Source organism: Equus caballus, chromosome 21, assembly GCF_041296265.1.
Source record: "Equus caballus isolate H_3958 breed thoroughbred chromosome 21, TB-T2T, whole genome shotgun sequence".
Classification (NCBI taxonomy): domain Eukaryota; kingdom Metazoa; phylum Chordata; class Mammalia; order Perissodactyla; family Equidae; genus Equus; species Equus caballus.
In genome coordinates this window covers 38622021-38645532 of record NC_091704.1, presented here as the reverse complement: position 1 = coordinate 38645532, position 23512 = coordinate 38622021, and the positions used below count along the sequence as shown (strand labels likewise).

The following is a 23512-nucleotide window of genomic DNA, read 5'->3' as shown; positions in this document are numbered from 1 at the left end:
AAATGGATATTTAGAAATAGTTCCATCCATTTCTGGTTCTAAATCCAGTGATTTAGAAGCTGAAAATGTGTCAACTTCAAGTATTCTCACCTGCACATTAACTTGGCATAGGACTGTCAACCTGCAGAAACAGAAACCAGTTTAAGAGGCAAAGTATTTATTTAAGAGCAAAGAATTGCAATTCAGGGAGCATAGATTCAGGTAGAAACCCAGTTGGCGTCCCACTGGGGAATAAAAGTCAGAGGCTTTTACTGGCAAAGAAGGGAGGTTGTATTACAAAGAATTTTAACTGGAGTTAGAGGCAGAGAGCTAGTCTTGGCTAAACATTGATTGACTATTGATACTATCTTCAGAAAATCAACAGTCCTCAGTCTTTGTGATCAGCATGTCTGTTCTCCTGCTGACTTCTCAAACACTTGCTTGTAAAACAATTATCCAAAAGTTTGGCCCAGTCCAAGGTTCAAGACAAGAAGGCAGTTTCTCTGGAAAGATGTCTCTGACTCCGTTTTAAAATGGTTCCACTGTAGTAAATTTTGACAGGAATGCTAAATTCAATAAAAATTCTTCAGACAATGATTCTCAGTGATTTTGAGCCCTTTTTTTTAAATGTTTGTTTATTTTGAAAAACCTTTTGAGAGATTTATAAGAATAATTAATATCAAGGAAGATAGATATTTGACAAAATTTCAAAAACAATCACCTTTTCTTAATTGATGTTTGGGATTGAAAAATGAGTATCCTGATTTAGTAAGTACAGCCAATGATGCATTTGTTCCATTAAAACCAAATATCAAAACAATCTGAATATTGAAACCAGCCTTCAAATTTCTTTGTCAGAGTTAAATCAACATTGTAAAAATTACTGATTCATTTTCAGTTCCATTGTCTCACTAAAATTTATTTACAATAATAACAATTCAATAATTTTTAAGTTTTATAACAATACTTTAAATAATATTAAAATAATTTAACATTTACTCTTTAGTTCACCTTTTTAATTTCTACTTTTATCTGTTTTAAGAATTGTGTACAATTAGAAAGTAGTATATATATATATATATACACACACATATATATGATTTATAAATAAATAGACATGAATTGGGGAGTACATGATTATTTTTTTTATCAAGGAAATACAGTTATAAAAGTTTGGAGACTATTAGTTTAGAACACCACGTCTGTGTGTCACTACTTTTTAGACTTTGTTATTTATGTTAGCCAGTCTCTTCCCCCGTAACTTCCTACCAGTTCTGTACGAGAAAGCGGTTGGTCCCTCTAGCCAAGGTATATTTGGCAATAGCTTTGGAATTTAACAGCTTAAGGGAAAACTTGAGTCTTTCTCATTCTCACGAGTGATTGGATGATCAAGTTAAATATAGTTTCTAAGATACTGTCATTACCAAGGACTAAAGAAGCTCTTCCTTTTATTACTACTAGCCTGACACTGGGAGGGAAAGTCATGAAACAATATTAATGAATTGCATCTGATATGCTTTCTATCAAAGTGGAGAGGGGCAAGGGCACATTATGTAGGTTATGCAAAAGTATTAGCAGGCCTTTATACTGTGGACTTTTTCTCTTGTTGCTTGATTCCTCTGTTCTCTACCCCCAAATTTGGTCTTTATAACTCAAAGAATGGATCCTTCCTGTCTTTGAAGTAATGTTCATTTGGAGTTCAAGGTATGGACATGGGTCCTTAGAAACAGAGTATGACTCATCACAATATATCAAATGACAGGAACTTTTCTTGTATTATATTATTGTATATTATTCCATATGCTAGTTTACGAAAAACCCTGTAATTCATTGTATGAAAGATAATGATGTTATGCCCTCTAACTTATGGCCAGTGATTACTACCAGGACAAAGAAAACAAGACTCAGAGACTTTTCTCCATTAGAGAATTATCACCATATAACCAGTCCCAAATCAAATGAATTTCCCAAATTTATCTTAGGAATTCAAACACATGGGCAGTGTGTCATATGGAGAAAAGAGGGAGACACATGTAGTTAGCTGCAAATATGGAGCACCTCCAAAACCAGTAGAATTCAAACTTATTTTTACCAATTATCACAAGTAATTTCTTGCAACTTAATATTACTTTTTTCTTATCTGAACTGAATCTGAATAACTTGAATTTATTTAGGCCCCTATACTCTATCAGGGTAGGTTTCAAAGAAGACATTATTATTTATAGTAAAACTTTACTGTACAAAATTGTACTGAACAAAATTAATTAATCAAAATTGATTATTAGGGCCAGCCCCGTGGCCGAGTGGTTAAGTTTGTGTGCTCCTCTTTGGCGGACCAGGGTTCACCAATTCAGATCCTGGGCGCAGACCTACATACCGCACATCAGGCCATGCTGTGGCAGCATTCCACATAGAAAAACTAGAATGACCTACAACAAGGATATACAACTATGTACTGGGGCTTTGGAGAGGAAAAAAAAAGAGGAAGATTGGCAACAGATGATAGCTCAGGGCCAATCTTCCTCAAAAAAAAAAAAACAAAACAAAACTCAATAAAACAATACAGACAATTCACATTTAAGGACTTTCAGTTTGATACCAAAGGAGACTAATGAATTTTAGAAGACTATGTTGCAAAATTATTAAAGTCCAAGAGATTAAAATGGACTTTGGCAGGTCAGAGAAAGATTACTTGCCAAATATCAGGACTAGGAGCACTCTACAGTGATGCAAAATGCTATTTGAATTTATAACTACTCCAGCCAGAGCAGCAAAAGCCTTACAACTTAAAAAAGTAGCCAGAGTGGGAATATGTATTTGAAAATTTAATGTAGAATCCGGTAGGATGATGAAAAGAAGCAGCACCAACAATAATCATATTGATTGTACTACTGATAAAAGTCAACATAGAGCCAACTGAAATGTAATATAAAGTATCCAGGAGGTGAGCTATTTCTTCAGTGGATGGCTTTAGTTCACAGATAAGTTATGTGGTTCTATTTAGCATAATTATGGATGTGCCAAAGCTAGATAATATGCAAGTAGTATTACATTTAAATAAGTTGATCAATTTTTCTGGCAGAGGGAAGACTTATCATCATTAAAAGGTCAGTTTTCCTGAAGTTAATATACACATTTAATACAATTTTAATTAAAATACTAGATTGGGGAGGGAGAAGATTCTATAAAATAATCTTAAAGTTCATTTGACAGAAGAAACAAACAATAAAACTATGAAAAAGAAGAAGAATGTGGGAGAGGGGGACTTCCATTACCAGATAATAACATGTTCCAAAGCTGTTGTAATGAAATCAATATGGTATTGGCATAGAAATTGAAGAATATCTCTATGAAAGAATAAAAGACTAGATTCTAGAAACAGGCCCCAATATTTGTTAACGTAAGTATGACACAAGGAATATTTCAATTTATTGGAAAAACAATAGCATTTTAACATATGGTATTAGTACAACTAGCATTCCATCTGGAAGAAAAGAAAGTTAGACTTTTTCCCACCACATCAAAAATAAATTCCAGATGGATAAAAGACTTTAATGTAAAAAAGAATAATAAAACTTAAAAGAAAACCCAGTATACAACACAGAGCTACAACCTAGAGCTGTAGAATATCTTCTTAAGCGACCTGGGAACCTCAGACGCTATGTAAAGAAAAAACCAATCTAATAGACTTTAACAACAATGCAACAAAAGCACAAACAACGACAAAGAGAAAAGAACTTAGCATGTTATTTTTTCACCCAAAAGTCAAAAAACAAATAATTAATTTGAAAAAATGTTTTCAAATACCAATCTGGTTTATATCTACAGTATATGAAGAAATCTACAAATTGACCATCAGTTAATAGAATTATTTTAATGGGCAAAAGATATGAATAAAAATATGGAAATAGGTATGTGTGTATACATATGTTTGATCCAGAGGTTAAGAGCATGAAGAGAAACACAGAAGGATACACAATTGCACCAGGGATGTGAAGGGAGAGGGAGAAAGAGGAGAAAAGAGGAAGAGGAAGAAGGCCCCCCAAAAAAACGAAAGAAAGAAGGGAAAAGTGTCCTAAAAGTATCTCAGCATGTATGGTATGATGCTATTTATGTAAAATTATAAAATGTATGTACATATATGCATAGAAAAATCATGGACTTGAAGGAAGGCCCATTTTTAAGAACTAAGTTCTTTGCAAAGTAATAATGTATAGTATAATTTTATATGGGTAAAACCAGTACAAATATATGGTATGTTTATATATAATTGTATAGGCTGGGAGAGAAGTAGGGAAGGATACAGACCAGGCTGTTAACATTGATAACTTCAGGGAGGTGAGTGGGTAGTGGAGATGTGTCAAGTTGATTAGCTTCCCTTTACAGATGCTTCACTTACTAAAACTAGCAAATATACTTTTATAAATTGGAAAATATCAAATTTCTTTCATCTTTCAGTTACGGATGCTTTGGCATTCCCAGTAGATACAAGCGGTGTTTGTTGCCTAGTGAGCACAATCTCTTTTTAGGCAGCTCCCAGCCCTTAATTATTGTGACAAAACAAAACAAAAACTTAGACTTGAAAATCATACAAAGCTGAATGATGAAAGAAAGTAAAGCTCATTGTTATTATAGAGATCAAAATCCTCTACAATCTCCAGTTTCTTAATTCTAGAATACACACATTCTACTGACAGGATAGATTTTTACCTTGAAAACTTTCAGGTTACATGACTGTTAATGCATTGTGTTCCTGTGGATTGAAAATCCCATTAGAATGGGGGTGAGGATGGGGGGAAGAAAACATATCTCAAGTCTTTTGTTCTAAAGAGAATACTATATTTTATAGATAAGTGTTTTAGTTCAAAATGTTTTCAAATTATTGGTGCTTTCCTTTCAAGGAAATATCAAATTTTCCAACAAAATTTTTGTAAAACTGAAGCCAGCAAGATTAAGCTCTGTATTTTAAAATATGACCCTTTAAAATATAGCACTTTCCTGTCTAATCGTAGTCTTTGAAAACAAATTGATTTTATATTTTTACTTTCAGTTTAATGCTGTTCATTTATCATCTTCCCTTGTAAACATAGTTCTGGCTTTTCTCTTTCTACTCCAAATATGTCTATTCTCCCAATTACCAAAACTCTAAACTTTGCAGTTACTTTTTACTCTTCCACCCCAACATTGTCAATTTTTACCCACAAGGCACATACTCATTACTTCTTACCCATGCCTCTGCAATAGTTTCATAAGTGGACTTCATTTCCAAGATCTCCTCTCGACATTATATACGTATTGCAAGACAAACCTTCCTAAAGCGTTGTTCAGATAATGTCAAAAATCTTTAATGATTTGTTGTGTTGTTTTGACTAGTTCTTGGTTGTGCTATGTTAGGGTTGTAGGAGGGAAAGTGTAATAGGATGTTGAGTGGGACTTTTTCTCTCAACCTGAAACTGGTAACTAGGGCCCAAGATTTAAAAAAGAATTTAAGCAAAATATTCCCACATTCTAAAGAGAGCTGCTAACATGTTACCAAATGTTGAGGTGAGTCCAGACTCTCCATTATATTAGCCCATAGAAGTAATTCACAGCCATCAGAGAGAGTACTAGAACTCCAGAAGTTTAATCTAGAGAATATCTCCCCGTTCCCTGAGCCCTACCCCCAAGAGCTAGACAAGGAAGAACAATTAAAGAGAAAACTAAAACTTTCTCCACTTCCGAGTCCTTCAAGCCAGATCTAGCCAGTGATAAGGATTATGAAAACTTTCAAATTTGAAATAGAAAATCAGAGTTTTAAACTAACCTGGATATTTAGTAATGGAAATCACTGCAGAGTTTTTTAATTTGCCAAAAATGTCATTAAGGTATTGGCAACTCAGAGATGAAAGGAAATTCAACACAGCACTGTTGAAGGCACTGATGGGGAAGGGATGTGGCAGGAGAATTTCCATTTTATATCACACTGAATTTAAACTGATTAAAAACCAGCCCTGTTTAAATTTAAGTGTAGAAAATTTAAGTGTAGAATAAAAGCCCTCCGGATAAATTAATGCTAATTATGCTAATGATAATGCTAATCATATAATAATTTAATAATGCACAGACAAAAAACCACCCTGCCCAATTTGTGACCAGCTCTCTCAGCCTCAACACCAAAGAGAAAACACAGAATGATTGACCATTTATATTGTGCCCATTTTCCTTGAACTATAAAGTCCTGTAATTACTAGCTTTAACAATCAGATGGAACTTTTGGAAACTGTTCTTTAAATGAAGTACAATTTGCATACTGTGAAATGCATAGATTTTAGGTGTACAGTACATTGAGTTTTGACTATTTTAGACACTCATATAACCCAATCCTCTATTGATATATAGAATATTTCCATACCCTTAGAAAGAACTCTCAGCCCCTTCCCAGGAAATCTTTGCCCCCACCCCACAGGTAACCATGTACTCATTTCCCTCACCCTAAAGTAGCTTTGCCCATTCTAGAACTTCACATAGATGGAATTATACTGTTTGTTCTCTTTTGCATCTAGCTTCTTTTCCTCAGGATAATGATTGTGAGATTTATTCATGTTGTCGAGTATATCAGTAATTCATTCCCTTTTATTCCGTTGTATGAATATACCATGATCCATTTATCCATTCACCTGTTAATGGTCATTTGGGTTATTGCCAGTTCTTGACTACTGTGAATAAAGCTGCTAGGAACATCCATGTACAATCTTGAGTGAATATATATCTTCATTTCTTTTGCGAATGGAATTTCTGGATCATAGGATACATCATGTCTAGCTATCAAGAAAATATCATAAGGCCTACTAAAAGGCAAAAAAAAACACAATTTGAAGAGACAGAGTAAGCATCAAAATCTGACATGGCAGACATGTTAGAATTATCGGACTGGGAATTTAAAACAACTATGATTAACATGCTAAGGGCTCTAGTGAATAAAGTAGACAGCATGCAAGAACAGATAGGCAACGTAAGCAGAGATGGAAATCCTAAGAAAGAACCAAAAAGAAATTCTAGAGATCAAAAACACTGTAACAGAAATGAAGAATGCCTTTGGTGGGTTTATTATGCACCACAACAAAGTAATGTTTATCTCAAGTATGCAAGACTGGTTCAACATTTGAAAGTCAATTAATGTAATCCAGCACACCAACACGCCAAAAAAGAAAAATCACATGATCATATCAGTAAATGAAGAAAAAGCTTTTGACAAAATCCAACACCCATTCATGATTTAAAAAAAAAAAAAAAACCTCAGTAAACTAGAAATAGAGGAAGCTTACTCAACTGGATCAAAAAAGAATCTGCAAAAAACTACAGCTAACGTCAGACTTACTGGTGAGAAACTAGAGGCCATCCCACTAAGATCAGGAACAAGGCAAGGATATCCTCTCTCACCACTCGTTTTCAACATTGTACTCAAAGTCCTAGATAGATAAGACAAGAAAAGGAAATAAAAGGTATACAGATTAGGAAGGAAAAAATAAAACTTTGTTCACAGATGACATGATTATCTGTGTAGAAAATCTAAAAGATTTGACGAAAAATACCTCCTGGAACTAAAAAGCGATTATAGTAAGGTTGCAGTATACAAGGTTAACATACAAAAGTCAACTGAATGTGGGGCTGGCCCCGTGGCCGAGTGGTTAAGTTCTCTCGCTCCACTGCAGGCGGCCCAGTGTTTCCTTGGTTCGAATCCTGGGCGCAGACATGGCACTGCTCATCAAGCCACGCTGAGGCAGCGTCCCACATGCCACAACTAGAAGGACCCACAACGAAGAATATACAACTATGTACCAGGGGGCTTTGGGGAGAAAAAAGGAAAAAAATAAAATCTTTTTAAAAAAGTGTTAAAAGTCAGTTGAATGAACAGTGGAATGAATGAATGGCAATGAACAAGCGGAATTTGAAATTAAAAATGCAATACTGTTTACCTTAGCACCCCCCAAAATGAAACACTTAGGTATAAATCTCATTAAATGTGCTCATGATTTATATGAGGGAAACTACAATACTCTGATGAAGTAAATCAAAGAAGAACTAAATAAATGGAGAAATATTCATGGTCATGGATTGGAAGACTCAATATTGTCAAGACGTCAGTTCTTCCCAACTTGATCTATAGATTCAATATAATCCCAATCAAAATCCCTGCAAGTTATTTTGTAGATATTGACAAACTGATTCTAAATAATACAGAACTTGGAATTATTGTTACCCAGGTCTAGGTCTCATTCAGCCTTGGCACTGATCCCAGTTAGTCACTGAACTCAAGCCCTGGCCTCTATCTCACACTGGTTAGCGATTACAATCCAGGCTCCATGCCTACTCCTGGCCTAATTTTATCTCTGAGCACCTTTTACGTCTGGTTCAGATACAGATCTTGGCTCTGTTTCAAACCCTTACCACACACTATATACCAGGATTAGCTCTTTCCTGATCTAAGTATATCTGTCTTTCCTTAAAACACCTAGAGGTGAGCAAGAGTGAGTACTGAAAATTGTCAAGCACTACTCCTTCTCCATCTTTTGTCAGAAGAAGAGTTTTCATAATATATAAAAAGCTGTCAATTATGGTAGATCTGAAACAGTAGGGAAAATCAAAGATGCAAAACCATATTTTAATTCTTTTCATTTCATTTTTGTCTTAAGTTTTACATGAAAAGGCATTAAGTAAATATAACTATGATTCTCACTAATGTTGCTGTAAGACAAAACCTCCCTCGCTTTCTAGCTTAGATATCTAGTTTACAATATCACTCATCTTCTCTTTTAGCAGTACTTTTGTTTCTCTTGCTCATTCTGTAATACCAACTGTACTACTCAAATATGGATCAATCCAATCTTACACCTGCTTTACTTATAATGCTAACGCTACTGAAAGCTATTGGTGCAACATCATGCAATGCAGGCTCATATTAATTCATGAGTCCCAGTTTCAACTGTATCCTTAGTTTATCCTGGCTTTTCAAATTTTTTACTCTTCAAGCCCTCACCTTTAAATCTGTTTCTTTCTCTTTCAACTTACTTTACTTTTTATTTCACAGAAAAAAATGAAAGCTGTCAGATGTAAACTACCTCATTTCTTGTTATCTGCCATCCCTTCTTCCCACTGCACCTCCTCCAAATATGTACATATCTGGACATGGCCTTATTTCCTTCCTCCTTAGCATAGAAAAAAGGAAATCCTTCTTCCTTTCCTTCTTAAAGCTGGTTTCTCCACTATGGTTTAACTCTCATCTCTCTTCACTTCTCTCTTCTGGAATGTTGCATCTTCACTTGTTCCTTTTCTCTGTCCTTCATTTCCCTTTTTCTGTTGGCCATTCTTCTCAGCATTTAAACAACTCAGATCTCTCCCATCTTTTAAACAAACAGGAAGACATAATTTCCTTGACCTTGGGTTTATTCTCTTCAATTGCCCTTACTCTTTCCTTTTACAATCAAACTTCGAGGGAATAGTCTGCGCTCACTATCTCCATTTCCCCACTTTCATATGATCTTCAGCTTAGAAGAATTAGCCATTTCCCATAGTTTTCAGACTCAAAATTCTTTCACTTGATCTTTCTATTGCATTTTTTGCCATTGATTATAACCCTTTTAACCTCTCTTTTTTCAGTACCACTCTCTCCTGTGTCTCTGGACCCTTCTTCTCAGGCCCCTTTATAGAATATTCTTCTGTTGGCTACCGCTAAAAGTTTCTCAGCCTACCAGAAATGTTCCCCTGGATATCCCAAGTATTTCAAATTTAGCATAGTGAAGATCTAGATTCACCATTTCCCTCCTAAAAGTCTTCCCCGCTTAATTTTTCCCAAACTGATGAACATTTTGCAGTTACCTAAATCAGAAACCTAGAAGGCAAAAGTTCCCCTTTCTCTTTTGCCTCTGCTGTCCAATCAGTCAGTAAGTCTCCTGGTGAGTCTATGCCCTAAATAGTTATCTTCATTTTCCTTTTGTTTTCTACTTCTGCTGACCTAACTTAGACTCTTACTTCTTACTTGACCTATCTTTACTGATATCCATTCCTCTAGGGTCAAAACTCTCCCATTCATCCTCTACACTGCCAGATAATCTTTTTAACATGTAACTTATTATTTCACTTCACTGCTCAAAATTCTTTAATGACTCTGTAACCTATAAAATAAAATTAAAAGTCATTCATATCCACCTCCTATTAGGATATGGCCCCAACATTTTTAACACATCCTCCTCACAGTTTTCACTCCAACCACACTGTACTTGAATTGTAATTTTCCCAAATGTGCTATGCTCGCTCAAGCCCAAAGTCTTCTGTGCAGCTTTCTGTATCTGGAATGCCCTTCTCCAAAATGGGGTAAGCCTTATAATTTAAGTCTCAGCCCAAGTGGTCCCACTTCTGTAAATCCTTTCCTGACTTCACGCTGACATAGGCTTTTCTTCCACAGGTCCCCACAGTATTTCAGACATCCTGCCATCACAGAACAATTATCATAGCATATCAAAACTACTTGCACAGCTGTCTCACCACTAGGCTCTAAGTTCTTTGAAGAGCAATAATTTTTTTTGTTTCAACATTCCCAGTGTCATGCACAGAGCCTGATGTGTAGTAGATGCTGCATTGAATGCATACACGGTGAATGCATTGAATGCATACACGAATGGAAACTTGAAATGTTAAACATATTCCCATATTAATTGAAGAGTGCTATATGTTATGGTGCTTTTTGATGATTTTTACACAGGTGAAAATGAACAACTAAAAAGAAATGCTGATCTTATGAAAGAAAAGTTAAAATATCATGAACAGGTGAGTTCATGTATCTTTATATTCAATCAAATCGCTATAGAGCATTCTTCTCAAATTAGAAAAAAAAAAGTGGTTGTTTTCAATGAGAAAGACAGCCTAAATTTGCAGAGTAATTATATATGTGTGTGTGTACCAGAATTTTTGATAAATAAACGTTTTTAAAGAAATACAAGTTTTGAGGACTCTAGTCTTTTTGCAGACTATAATGCACTAATATATCACTTGCATTATTTTTTCTTCCTACCAAAAACAGATGCAAGTATTTTGCTACATATTTTTTAATTATGTTAATAGAATTTTTACTCTAGCATATGTTAGCACTTTTAAACTTTTTTTTTTTACTATAAAGTAAATGAGTCTTTAATCTTTATGATTTGGGTAATCCATTGCAATTTTATTGCCATCCAAATGAAGGGAGTATTTTATTTGGATTATCAATTAATTCTCTCCCAAGAGCCACAATACCCTCTGCTACTTTTTATTTTCTCCTACCCCTCTGCCCTTTGGGAGGTTTATTACACTAATTTTTTTCTCATCTCCTAAGAGTCAATATGTTAAACTCTGGCAGAGCTAAGATTTCCAAAACTCAAGTTGGATCTGTATCAGGCTTAGAACCTCAACTTGAAGGATCATCTCTAAATTCACTCTGGTTCCTCACTTGGGAAGCCTCTGAAGAAACACAAGCTAATTCTAAAACCTCACCAGGGCTTCTGGATAATACTCAGGAGTAGTGAATAGCATCTGGCTGTGCTCTTAGAAAATTTAGCTTCTGATCACCAATTTTGAGACAATTTAAATATCTCTGGAATGTATCTCATCTTTTATTTTTCCTTTCCTTTATCCCTTTCCTTTATTCTTTCTCATCCTTTCCATGTCTTGCCTCTAGAACTGAACCATGGATGGTGAAGTCAGAGTGCAATTGGGGCAGGAAGAAGGGAGAGAAACTTTTGCCTCCTTTCTCTTCTAAAATGTCAAGCCATAGAATACTACTTTGTCTAAAATACCGTCGGAATTTTCAGATGGGTGAAAATTAAAGAGAAAACACCATGACCCAAGATTCTGAGCTTCTTAATTAGGTACTGTCCAAAGTAAACTAAAGATGACCAATCCAATGAGGATTCTCTAGTACAAAACCTCCAGACACATTCAAAACATGGAGAACCACTCCCTAGAAACAAACTCAGCAGGTACTCATTGGCCATATTTATGGGACTGAGAGAGGTTTTGTAACTTGTATACAGAGAATCTTTAAGGTTTATTTTTAAAAAATACAACCAGAGGCTATCCCTTGGAATTTAAAATTCCCAGAAGGCAAATGAAAAGAAGGCAACCAAGAGTAACTTGTTGGGATTTTGTCCCTTTAGAAAAATGAAAGGATTAGATTCCTCGGGGCTAGCACAGGCTAAAGTAGGGGAGAGGAGCATAGAGAGATACAGCTTGGCCCCAGTCCGGACATTAGAATTGCCTTCATGCCTGGAGGCTGGAGTGAAAATCCTGGGTCTTACTGAATTAATGGAAGCATTCTACTTTAGTGGTAGCATCTTCAGGTGGCAAAGTCAATGGCAAATGAAAAGATACATAAATTTGTCTGCTGTGGTTTCTCAGTACAGCAACTGCTTAGTGCACTCAGTTGAGTCAGGAGTAGGTTATGAAAGCCACTCTGTCATTGCCCATCTTGAAATCTAGATACATGCATGTGAAATTAGCAATTTATGAGATTCACCCCTCTTCATCTGCTCGGCTTTAATTAAAGCCAGTGGTTGGATAGATTTGGCCATTCCTGCAAGTTGCCTGGCAGGATAAGTAGCACAAATAGGAATCCAAACAATATCCCCTTGAATTTATGTAACCTAGAGGAATGTACCTTTATTTTAAATTATAGCCTTCTAAGCCAGTGGATCTTGACTTTTTTTTTTTTTACCTCCTCAGTACCACTGAATATCTATTAAAAGGTGTGACCCCCCTCCCCACTCTGAAAAAAATGCTCAAAAGTACACACACACATATATATGTGGATAATTTTGCATACAATTTCAGGAAGTTAGTGGACCCTTGAAGACCCATTCACTGGGTCTAGGCTAAGAACCTCTGATTTAAATAATTCTTATTAGCACTCTCATTCATTCGACAAATATATATCAAGAGATATACACTAGGAGTTGGGAATACAAAAGTGAGTAAAACAAAAATCCCTGCTTTTATGGTGTTTAGAGGCTTTTCTTGACCTCTTGCCTTCATTATTGTCTCTTTGTTACTATCCTACTTCACTTTTATTCTTCCTGCTTTCCCTTTCTCCTGCCTACATCTTAGGCTTGTGAGTGGTTTCTTTATGTAAGAACATAACTTTGGGTAGACAGTAAATCTTATCTTTGGGAGCTTTCTCTTCTAGCACGTTTCTCAATGTCCATCTCCGTATTAGCATAATAAATCATTTCTATGTTTCCAAGAAACTAATCTCAGGCGGCTTTCAAGCACATCTCAAATCCCAAATCCATCTTTCTTTAGCCTCTTTCCCATAAAGCTAACCCTTACCATGGGTAGTGCTTAACCTCCTTCTGGAATTAGGGATGTTTATATTATTTTCAGAAATAAAAGCTTAGCCCACATTCAAAGGGATTCATCTTACGTTGGGATAAGCCTGCTGGCTATCGAACAGTGCCTAAAGTTGGTTCTAAAATAGAACTTTGGCTTTTTTTGGACATATTTTAATTCTGTCATGGCATTTATTCATACAATTAAACAAAATATTTTGAGCATCTGTGATATACCAAAACTGGTGAGGAGTAGTCAAGAAGCAAAGATATAAAGACATTGCCTCTAGATGGTCTCTATCTCCTTGGACCAGAAATTGGTTGTTCTCAAACCTGATTATTCAAACAATGGACAATATCTTTCCCCTCTAGATATAATTACATATCAAAAATTAATATAAACTTTGAGAATTTTAACTTTGTAAGTGATCAAAAGTTGTTTACACATATTTAAATTGAAGAGTGAACATATATTTTAATCTTTAGGAATATAAGAATAATGTTGCCAAACTTATGAGTGAAATGAAAATCAAAGAGGAGGGACATAAGATAGAAATAAGGAAACTTTATCAGGATATGCAGAAAAAAGGTAGGTTTTTATTTTTAATTTACTCAATTCTAAGACATCATAAAACAATTTAAATGCATGTATAAAATTTTTTCAGTAATTGCCAGTATTCTTGAATGAGCATTGCCTTGACGCCTTTTAATTTAGGTTTTTCCCTTCCTATATATTTATGTAATATAAATTACAACATTTCTAAATTAGATTCATGGTGTTTTCAATTAATATTACTTAATATTAAATAGTGTCCTTATAAAATTAATATAAAATATATAATTAATAACTTTGATATTTACATACTCAGTATATTGAATATAATTTCACCAATGAAACTTTCTCCCTTCAGTAAAGCATGTCTCATGAACTTAGGGTGAGGGTTAACTGGTTTCATAAAGGTGTTAACTTTTCTTAATGAACCCATATTTCTGTACACTATATGCAGAAATTAACTTGAAATGGATGATAGGTCTGAATGTAAACCTACATCTGTAAAACTGCTAGAAGAAAGCATAGAAGATAATCTTTGTGACATTCAGTTAGCCACAACTTCTTAGAAAAAAACAAAAAACACAAACAATAAAGGAAAAAATTCTAAATTGAACTTTTATTAACTTCTGTCCTTCAACTCTGTTAAGATGATTAAAAGACAGGCCACAGACTGAGAGATAATACTTGCAAATGCATAGCTGATAAAGGACTTATATCGAAAATGTACAGAGAACTCTTACAACTCAATAATAAGTCAAACAACCCAACAAAGAAATGGGCAAAATTTTTGAACAGACACTTCCCCAGAGATATACAGATAGGAAATAAGCACATGAAAAATGTTCAACATAATTGATTAGTAAAGAAATTCAAATCAAAATCACAATGAGATACCACTTTGCACCTTTAAGAACTGCTAAAATCTTAAAAACTATCAATACCAAGTGTTGGTGAGGATGTGGAGAAATTAGAACACTCATACATTACTTGTGGGACTGTGAAATTATACAGCCACTTTAGAAAAGAGTTTTGCAATCTGTTTGGGTCCCTGAGAAGCAGATACCAAGTCAGGATTAGACATTCAAGAGGTTTGTTGGGGAAAAAATTTGTGAAGGTAGATGGGGAGGAAACTGGGGAGGTGTCAGTTTACAATACAGATCTAACCTCTGTGAAGAAGAGAAGAAAGGAAGGAATATTGGGTAGGAGAAGTCTTAGACCGTGACACATTTATAAGAAAGTTTCAGTAAAGTTGCCCATCAATTGAGTTCTGCAACTCTCAGAAACAAGTCTGCCTTAGTATTCCTACCAAGTTCAGTCATTGGCTGGGAGCACCTTCTTGGAAATCATGGTCTCAGCATAACCATGGTCATGAAGACAGCAGGTCAGTTATGCTCCCTGAAGGTGGAGATCTGAAAGGTGCATTTTCATGACCATAACAGTCCACTCATTGTACTACACACATCTACTTCTCCACATGAGTTCAGGTAGTAGGTAGCAGCTCCTCCATGGTTCCTGTGGACCTTTCTTCCTCAGGAGAAACCTAGAAGAAGGATTGTTGAAGTGTACTTCCTCCTAGGGACCTAATCATGTATCTTCAGCCAACAGGTTCTAGATCTGAAATGTGGTTCAGGTTTGTGAAGTGAGTGAAGAATAATGATTTTTTAATTGGGGTGTGTACCCTTAGCCTCCTGCTCCTCAATTCTTAATTTTTTTTGTAGTAGATGTTAAGCAGCATTGGGTGCTCATCTATTAACTATATTTACAACTCTCTGAAGATCAAGCCCCTTTGGCTACTCTCTGACTTTCCTGGTCATTATGATAATTGTGGCCTCCTGGCTTTTGGCATTTAAGCACCATCATCTGGCCTCTATGTCTTGATGGGAGTGGGGAACCATCCCCATGGATATTAATAAGCCTAGCTACATAACTACCTCCTCTACTGTCAGCTCTAGCTTGCAAGGAGAGTGACAATTGAACCTTTTGGTGATGCTAATTTGCCTCTCACCAGCACATTCCTGGTGGCCATGGTTAATAGTGTGTCTTTTGGGCCCTCCTGAAGGACATAATCCTTTGGTGGGTTTTTTTGCCTCACATAATATATCCACTCAAGCACACAAACTTTCCACAGCCCCCTTATGCCTTTCTCTTCTATCTGCCAGGGCAGCTTGGGTATTTCCACTTTACTTTCCACTTTACTTTGGTCATTGCTTTCTCTAGATCTCTAAGGCCACTCTGACAGAGAGTTTGTCCTATCTCCTAGGTTCTTGCTGAGGTCTTATGTCCCCTGTCCCTAAAGAGTAGCTTCAAGTCAATGAATTATTTCTTACCGAGTCTTACTTTCTATATTCTTTTATCCAGCACCCTCAAAGTCTATTCTCAAGGATACTCATGTGGCTCTTTCCAACACAGCCTAGCTAATTCTTGCAGCTCCTTAGGGTATAATCACTTTCCTCCCTTATCAGCCCCAGCACTCCCCAAGCCAGGTCATACTTGACTTTAACCCTAGTTATTGGCCTAGCAGTGAAAAGGAGAGGTAGAGGAACCTCTGCAGCATCTTTGCTCATGGGGGAAGTGTTAGTTCTTACTAGGAAAGAGTAGGTCACCTCTGCAAATTCTAAGCATTTAGGGAAGTCATCAAAGTCAGCATCCTCAGAGGCATCCATTCAGATGTTCCTATCCTATTTTTCAGGATCTTAGGTATTTCCAACCAGGCCCTGATTTTAGCATAGCAGACCTGTTTGGACTGAGCATTTAAACATCTCTTAGTTCTGCAACTTTAATGATTAGATTTTCTGTTGCTCAGCTGTGTCTGTTCTTCCACCAGAGTTGGTGAGAGCCTGTTTGTAAACTACCAAAGAGTCACTCTAGCTCTCACATTTATTCTTTAAATTTTGGCTTCTTGTTAACAGCCCTCAGTTTCTCATTATCCCTCAGTGGGATGTCAGTTTAATTTGGTAGTAACTAGCCAACTCTACTGTCTTTCTGGGCATTATTTCCCTCCATCTTTCAAGTGCCTAAATTATCACACCTGCAAGACATTCCCCTCCACCAGGACATTTCCCTCAGCTTGCTTCTGGTAAAATCTTTAGCAATCAGACCCCCATTGTATACAGTCATGTGCCACATAACGTTTCAGTCGACAATGGATCACATATATCATAGTAGTCCTATAAAATTAGTATTGTATAGCCTGGGTGTAGAGTAGGCTATCCCATCTAGGTTTGTGTAAGTACACTCTATGATGTTCACACAATGACGAAATCACCTAATGATACATTTCTCAGAAGGTATCCCTGTCATTAAGATACACATGACTGTACTAGAAACTACCGGTACTCCATGTACCACTAAGGATGGCTTGTTCATTTCTCACAAAGTGGTAAGTGAGCCAGTCTCAGAACCCCGTCGTACTTATTTTCTTGTGCTAGTTCAGGACCTCCAAACAGGAGACACCAGGATGGGATTAGACAATCAACAGATCTGTTGGGCAAAATGCTTTTGAGGGGAATGGTGAGGGAGCCAGAGAAAGCTGGGTTAGCTGTCAGTTTACATGCGGTCTAACACCTGTGAAGGGGTGAGGGCTAGGTGAAGAGTCTTAAATTGCAACACAGTTCTAAGAAAGTTTAGGCCAAACCAATGGGAAGTTCTTGATCCAAATTCATCTGTGAAGAGTTCCACGTGTCCCAGGAATGCCCCCCTCAGTATCCCTGCAACCACATTCCATGGGTTGCAGCCCGTGGAAGCATGGCCTCAGTTCAAATGCAGTAATTGGATTTCTTTGTGCAGCAGCTGGGGCAAGTGATCAGTTAGGCTCCCTGCAGTCAGAGGTCTGAGAGGTTCATTTTCATGGCCACTTCATAACACATACCATATGACCTAGCAATCCCACTCCTAGGTATTTACCCAAGAGAAAAGAAAATATACATCCACACAAAGAACTGCATGTGAATGTTCATTGAAACTTTATTCATAATGCTTCCAAACTGGAATCAAGCAAATCCATTAACTAGTGAATGGATAAATAAATTATGGTATATCCAAACAATGGAAAATTACTCAGCAATAAAAAGGAACAAACTACTGGTATATAAAACAACGTGATCATTTCAAAAGCACCATGCTAAATGAAAGAAGCCAGATCCAAAAGGTCACATACTGTTTGAGACTATTTATATGCCATTTTGGAAAAGGGAAATTTGTAGTGACAAAATCAGATCAGTGTTTCCAGGGGCGTGGAGGAGGGACTGACTGCAAAGGGGCCCAGGGGCTCTTTTTGAGGTGATGAAAAAATTCTATTTCTTGTTTATGGTGGTGGTTAGATAATTGTATATGTTTGTCAAAACTCACTGAACTCTACACTTCAAATGAGATATTGTTTTTTAAAGATTTTATTTTTTCCTTTTTCTCCCCAAAGCCCCCCAGTACATAGTTGTATATTCTTCGTTGTGGGTCCTTCTAGTTGTGGTATGTGGGACGCTGCCTCAGCGTGGTCTGATGAGCAGTGCCATGTCCGCGCCCAGGATTCGAACCAACGAAACACTGGGCCGCCTGCAGCGGAGCGCGCGAACTTAACCACTCGGCCACGGGGCCAGCCCCAAATGAGATTTTGATGTATATAAATTATACCTCAGTAAACATAACTTTAAAAATAAAACAAGCAAAACAAGGTCAATTATAAAAATTTTAAAAGGGAATAAATATGGTTCCAACTATGTTCCAAATAATGGCATTATCAAATATGGAATTTAAAATAACTTTGACTAATATAATCAAGGAATTATAGGACTTGATGGGGAATTTCAACAGGGAACTGAAAACCATAATGAATGAATGTATTCATATGAAAAGATGTTCAACGTCATGGAAGAGTGATATCAGCATCATGGCAAAGTGAGTCCTTACCTCTGTCTCTTCCCTCTAAGTTACAAGTCAGACAACCAGTGACCAACAGAGGACTCCCTGCATAGCACACCAGAATGCCTGAGTATCCATGCATCTATACATCTGTAGGTGGGTAGACTGGACTTCTGGGAGGCCATGGAACTAGGGAGCAGCTCCCATCCTTGCCCCTCATGGCAGTAATCCAAAATGTGGATCCTCACACTGGTGCACATGCCAGCAACCACAGGCTGCAGGGGCAAATACAGCACCCATGGCTTGGTCCCTGCCCACCCTGCAGTAGTGGGTGGTGCACACATCCTGAGGTTCCAGGACACAGCAGAGCTGGTGACCTGGCCTCCACCTCTCCTGGCAGTGGCACAGTCTTTCTAGCAGTTGGGACTACCTCCAAGATGTAAATTTCCCCAGAAGGGGCAAAGTGCTCTGATCTGAGATGTTATAGCAGGCCACCAGCATGCACACCAGTGCTGGCAACCAGAGGCTGTAGCCCCTGCCCCTCCCAGCAGTGGTGGGTAACACACAGGTGCTGGGGCTTCAGGCCACAGAGTGAAGCAAGGGAGCTGGCCCCCTCCCCCTTCCCCAGCAGTAGTGCTGGTCTTTCCAGCAGTGGGGACTACATCCAAGGCATAAATTTTCCCAGCAGGGATGAGGTGTCCTGATCTGAAGTTTTAGAGCAGGCTACCAGCACATGCCAGTGCTGGTGACCAGAAGCTCTGGACCCTGCCCCACCTCAGTAGTGGTGTATGGCATACATGTCCTGAGGCTTCAGGACACAGAGTGGTGCCAGTGACCCAGCCCCCACTCCCTCTTCTGGCAGTGGTGCTGGTATCTCCAGTGCTGGAGACAGCAACCAAAACACAGGTTTCACCAGCAGGAGCAGGGTGCCATGACCTTGGGTCTCAAAAAGCACTCCAGCAGGTGCCAATGACCAGAGACTGCAGGGCCAGCAACAACACCTGTGGCTTAGCCCTTACTCCTCCCCTAGCAGTAGCAAGTGGCACCTGCAACCTGAGACTTCAGGAACCACAGAAGAACCTGAGACCCACCTCTTCATTGACAGCACCACTGGCACAGACTCTAACAGCAGCAGGGGCAACATACAAGAACCCAGGCCCCAAACAGCAACAGTGACACCTGTGAACCCAGCACCTCTGACAGTGGTGCTGCCAGTGCCACCAGATAACCCAAGAGCAGCAGCACAAGTGGTGCACAAGGCAGCAGCACCTGAACCCATCAAGAGCCCACAGAGAGCAAGCGGGAGAGCACAAGACCCAGGAGACCCCAGAAGGAGCAGTTCTCACAGGTTGGTAACTCTGGTGGCAATACCTCAGACTGCAGTGACATCGAAAGCAGCAAGGCATCAGCAACCTCAGAGACACAAGCACAACAAGGAAGGCACTGATTATGCCCCTAGCAGAGACAATGGAGGGTGGAAAGTGCAGGCTCTCATAAGCAGCTCAGAACCAAAGTAAACAAAGCAGTGCTCAAATAAGAAAGGTGATTACTATCACAAATGCATTGGCAGAGGATCAATTCTTCAAACACCGTGAAGAGGACTACAGTAACAAGAGCTACAGGAACACAGCAGAACAGAAGGAGAATGACAGCTCTCCAGAAACCAAACTTGAAGTCACAGAAGATTACCACCTGACTGACATTCAAAATAGCTGTCATAAAGAAACTCAACGAGTTACAAGAAAACTCAGAAAGACAGTTCAGTGAGCTCAGGAGTAAAATTAATGAACAGCAGGAATACTTCACCAAAGAGATTGAAGGTCTAAAAATAAACAAAAGAAATTCTGAATATGAAGAATACAATTAATGAGATAAAAAATAATATAGAAAGCATAAAAATAGAGCAGACTGTATGGAGGAGAAAATCAGTGAGCTTGAAGATAGAAACCTAGAAATGATCCAGGTGAAGGGGGAGCGAGAACTAAGATTTTTGAAAAAATGAAGTTCTTGGAGAAATATCTGACAATTATGAAAAGTTACATATGGATTATAGGTATCCCAGAGGGAGAAGGGAGGGAGAAAGAACAGAGAGCTTACTTAAAGAAATAATAGCTGAGAATTTCTCAAACCCGGAGAAGGAACTGGACATGCAAGTACATGAAGATAGAAGAACTCCTAATTACCTCAATACAAAATATTACTTTTGTAGAGTTATACTACTCAACCATCAAAAAGGATGAAATCTTGCCATTTGTGACAAAGTGGAGGAACTTTGGGGGCATTATGCTAAGTGAAATAAGTCAGTTGGAGAAATACAAATATCATGATTTCACTTGTATGTGGAATCTAAGAAAACAAAACAAATGAACAAAGCACAACAAAAACACTCATAGCTACAGAGAATGGATTAATGGTTACCAGAGGAGAGGCAGGATAGGGGGATCAGTTGTATGGTGATGGATAGTAACTAGACTTTTGGTGGTGATCACTTTGTAGTGTATACAGATGTCAAACTATAATGTTATACACCTGAAACTCACATAATGTTATATACCAATTTTACCTCAATTTAAAAAAAGGAAATATATGGAAATGTGAATGCTAAAAACACAATGACTGAAAATAAAATTTCAGTATATTCCTTTAATAGCCAATTAGATTCAACTAAAGATATAATTAATAATCTGGAAGATAAAGCAGAAGAAAATATCCAAGCTACAAGGAGACCTGGTCTAGGATTCATAGAATCTAAAAGAGGGAATCTGGTGGGAACTAACAAAGCTGTTGTACTAAATGCTTCTCCTTATCAATAAGGTGATTCAGTGATCAGTGACAACTTAACTGCAACACTGCTTGGTGCTCTAGACTAACCTTCAGAAAATAATAGCTGCTGGTTTGGTGAGCCAGAAGACTAGCAACAATATGTGTGAGCTGCAAAATTGCCTAGCATCTTACGCTGACCTTTAGAGCAAATTAGTTGCTGCTTTACTTCCACTTCTCAAATCTTCTGCAAATTTCTCACGTGGCCATCTCTAACCCAGAACCATACAAGGAAATGAATTCTGAGAAATATAGTTTTAATATAACTAAGTTGACATAAGACAAACCCACCAAAGATAGGAGGAAGAATAAATGGAGTTCATGTTGTAAGATTTTTATAATGTCTGTAAAGTGATAAAAGTACTAGTTTTATTAGATTCTAATAAGTCAAGTATGCATGTTGTAATCACTAGAGTAATTTCTAAAGGAAGAATAGAGGAATATATGTTAACCTAATGATTATCAAGCTAGTAGAGGAGGGAAAAAGGGAATAAAAACAGTTATGTGGTCCAAATAAAGGCAAGAAAACAGGGAAAGGTACATAGAATGTAAAAATAAACAAATAATAAGCTGATAGATTTAAACCCAAATATATTAGTAAATACATTAAATGTAACTTGACTAAATGTTCCAATTAAAAGACAAAGATTGTCAAAATGGATAAAAATTAAAATATGATAATATATTGCTTTCAAAAGACATAGTTGAAATATAAAGATATAGAAAGATTTAAAGTAAAAGATGGAAAAGGATATATCATGCAAGTGGTAACCAACACAAAGTTGACATAACTATGCTAATATTGAACACAATATACTTTAATGTAAGAAGCAATGTTAAAGATGGATATTTCAATATTGATAATATGTTCAACCCACCGAGTAGATATAACAACAATTCTAAGTTTATATGAACCAGATAACAGGGCTTTAAATATATGAAACAAAAATTGGCAGAACTAGTAGGAGAAATAGACAAATCTACAATCATAGAAAATTTAACACACATAGTGCTAGAAAAAGTACACACAAACACACAAAATTAGTAATAATATTGATACAACAAAATTAAAAATGGGTACTAATTCATGTAAATAAACCGCTATACCTAGGAAATGAATGCAGAATGCACATTATTTTCAAGGGTGCATGGATCATTTAAGAAAATTGACTATATCTTGCAACAAAAAGGAAATCTCAACGTATTTCAAAGGTCTGAAGTCATACAGAACAGATTTTTGGCCACATTGCAATTAAGACAAACTTGGTAAAATACAGGTAATTAGAAAATCCCTATGTATTTGGAAATTATTTCAAAATAACCTGTGGATCAAAGTAGAAATTCCAAAGGAAGTTAGAAAATATTTTGAACTGAATTACATAGAAAACATTACATATCAAAACTTGCGGGACACACATAAAGCTGTGTTTATGGGTAAATCTATAGCCTTAAATACAAGTATTGGAAAATGTTAAAAATCAATTATTTAAATAATCTATATCAAGAAGTTAAGGGAAAAACATCAAACTAAGCCCAAAGAAATTAGAAAGAAGAAAGTCAGATATTAATGAAATTATGAACATGCACATAATAAAAAGAATCAGATCCAAAAAATTTTGAAAAGGCTAGTAAAATTAACTCTCATCAAGACTGATCGAGAAAAATGGAGAAAGTACAAATAACCAATATTAGAAGTAAGAAAGAGGAAATCACTTCAAACTTTAAACAGAGAATGAACCCCATAATGAATAGCATAAGTAAATGTTTTTATGCCATTAAGTTTGATTTTTGATGAATTAGACCTCTTTGAGGGAAAAAAACCCACACAGGCACAAGAAGAAATAGAAAATCTGAATTGTTCTATGTCTATTAAAGAAAGTATATGTATAATAAACAATTTTCCCACAAAGAACACTCCAGGCTGAAAAGACTTTCCTGGTGAAATTATACCAAACATTTCAGGAAAAATAAT

General features: G+C 36.8%; 1 protein-coding gene across 1 annotated transcript in view; it reads left to right on the top strand.

The window, feature by feature from the left end:
• Positions 1-23512, top strand: part of CCDC152 (coiled-coil domain containing 152) — a 40597-nt gene that overhangs the window by 12659 nt on the left and 4426 nt on the right. Inside the window, exons 5-6 of the mRNA XM_014734889.3 lie at positions 10718-10782; positions 13800-13902. Coding sequence (XP_014590375.1) covers positions 10718-10782; positions 13800-13902 — 168 coding nt within the window. The remainder of the gene's footprint in view (positions 1-10717; positions 10783-13799; positions 13903-23512) is intronic.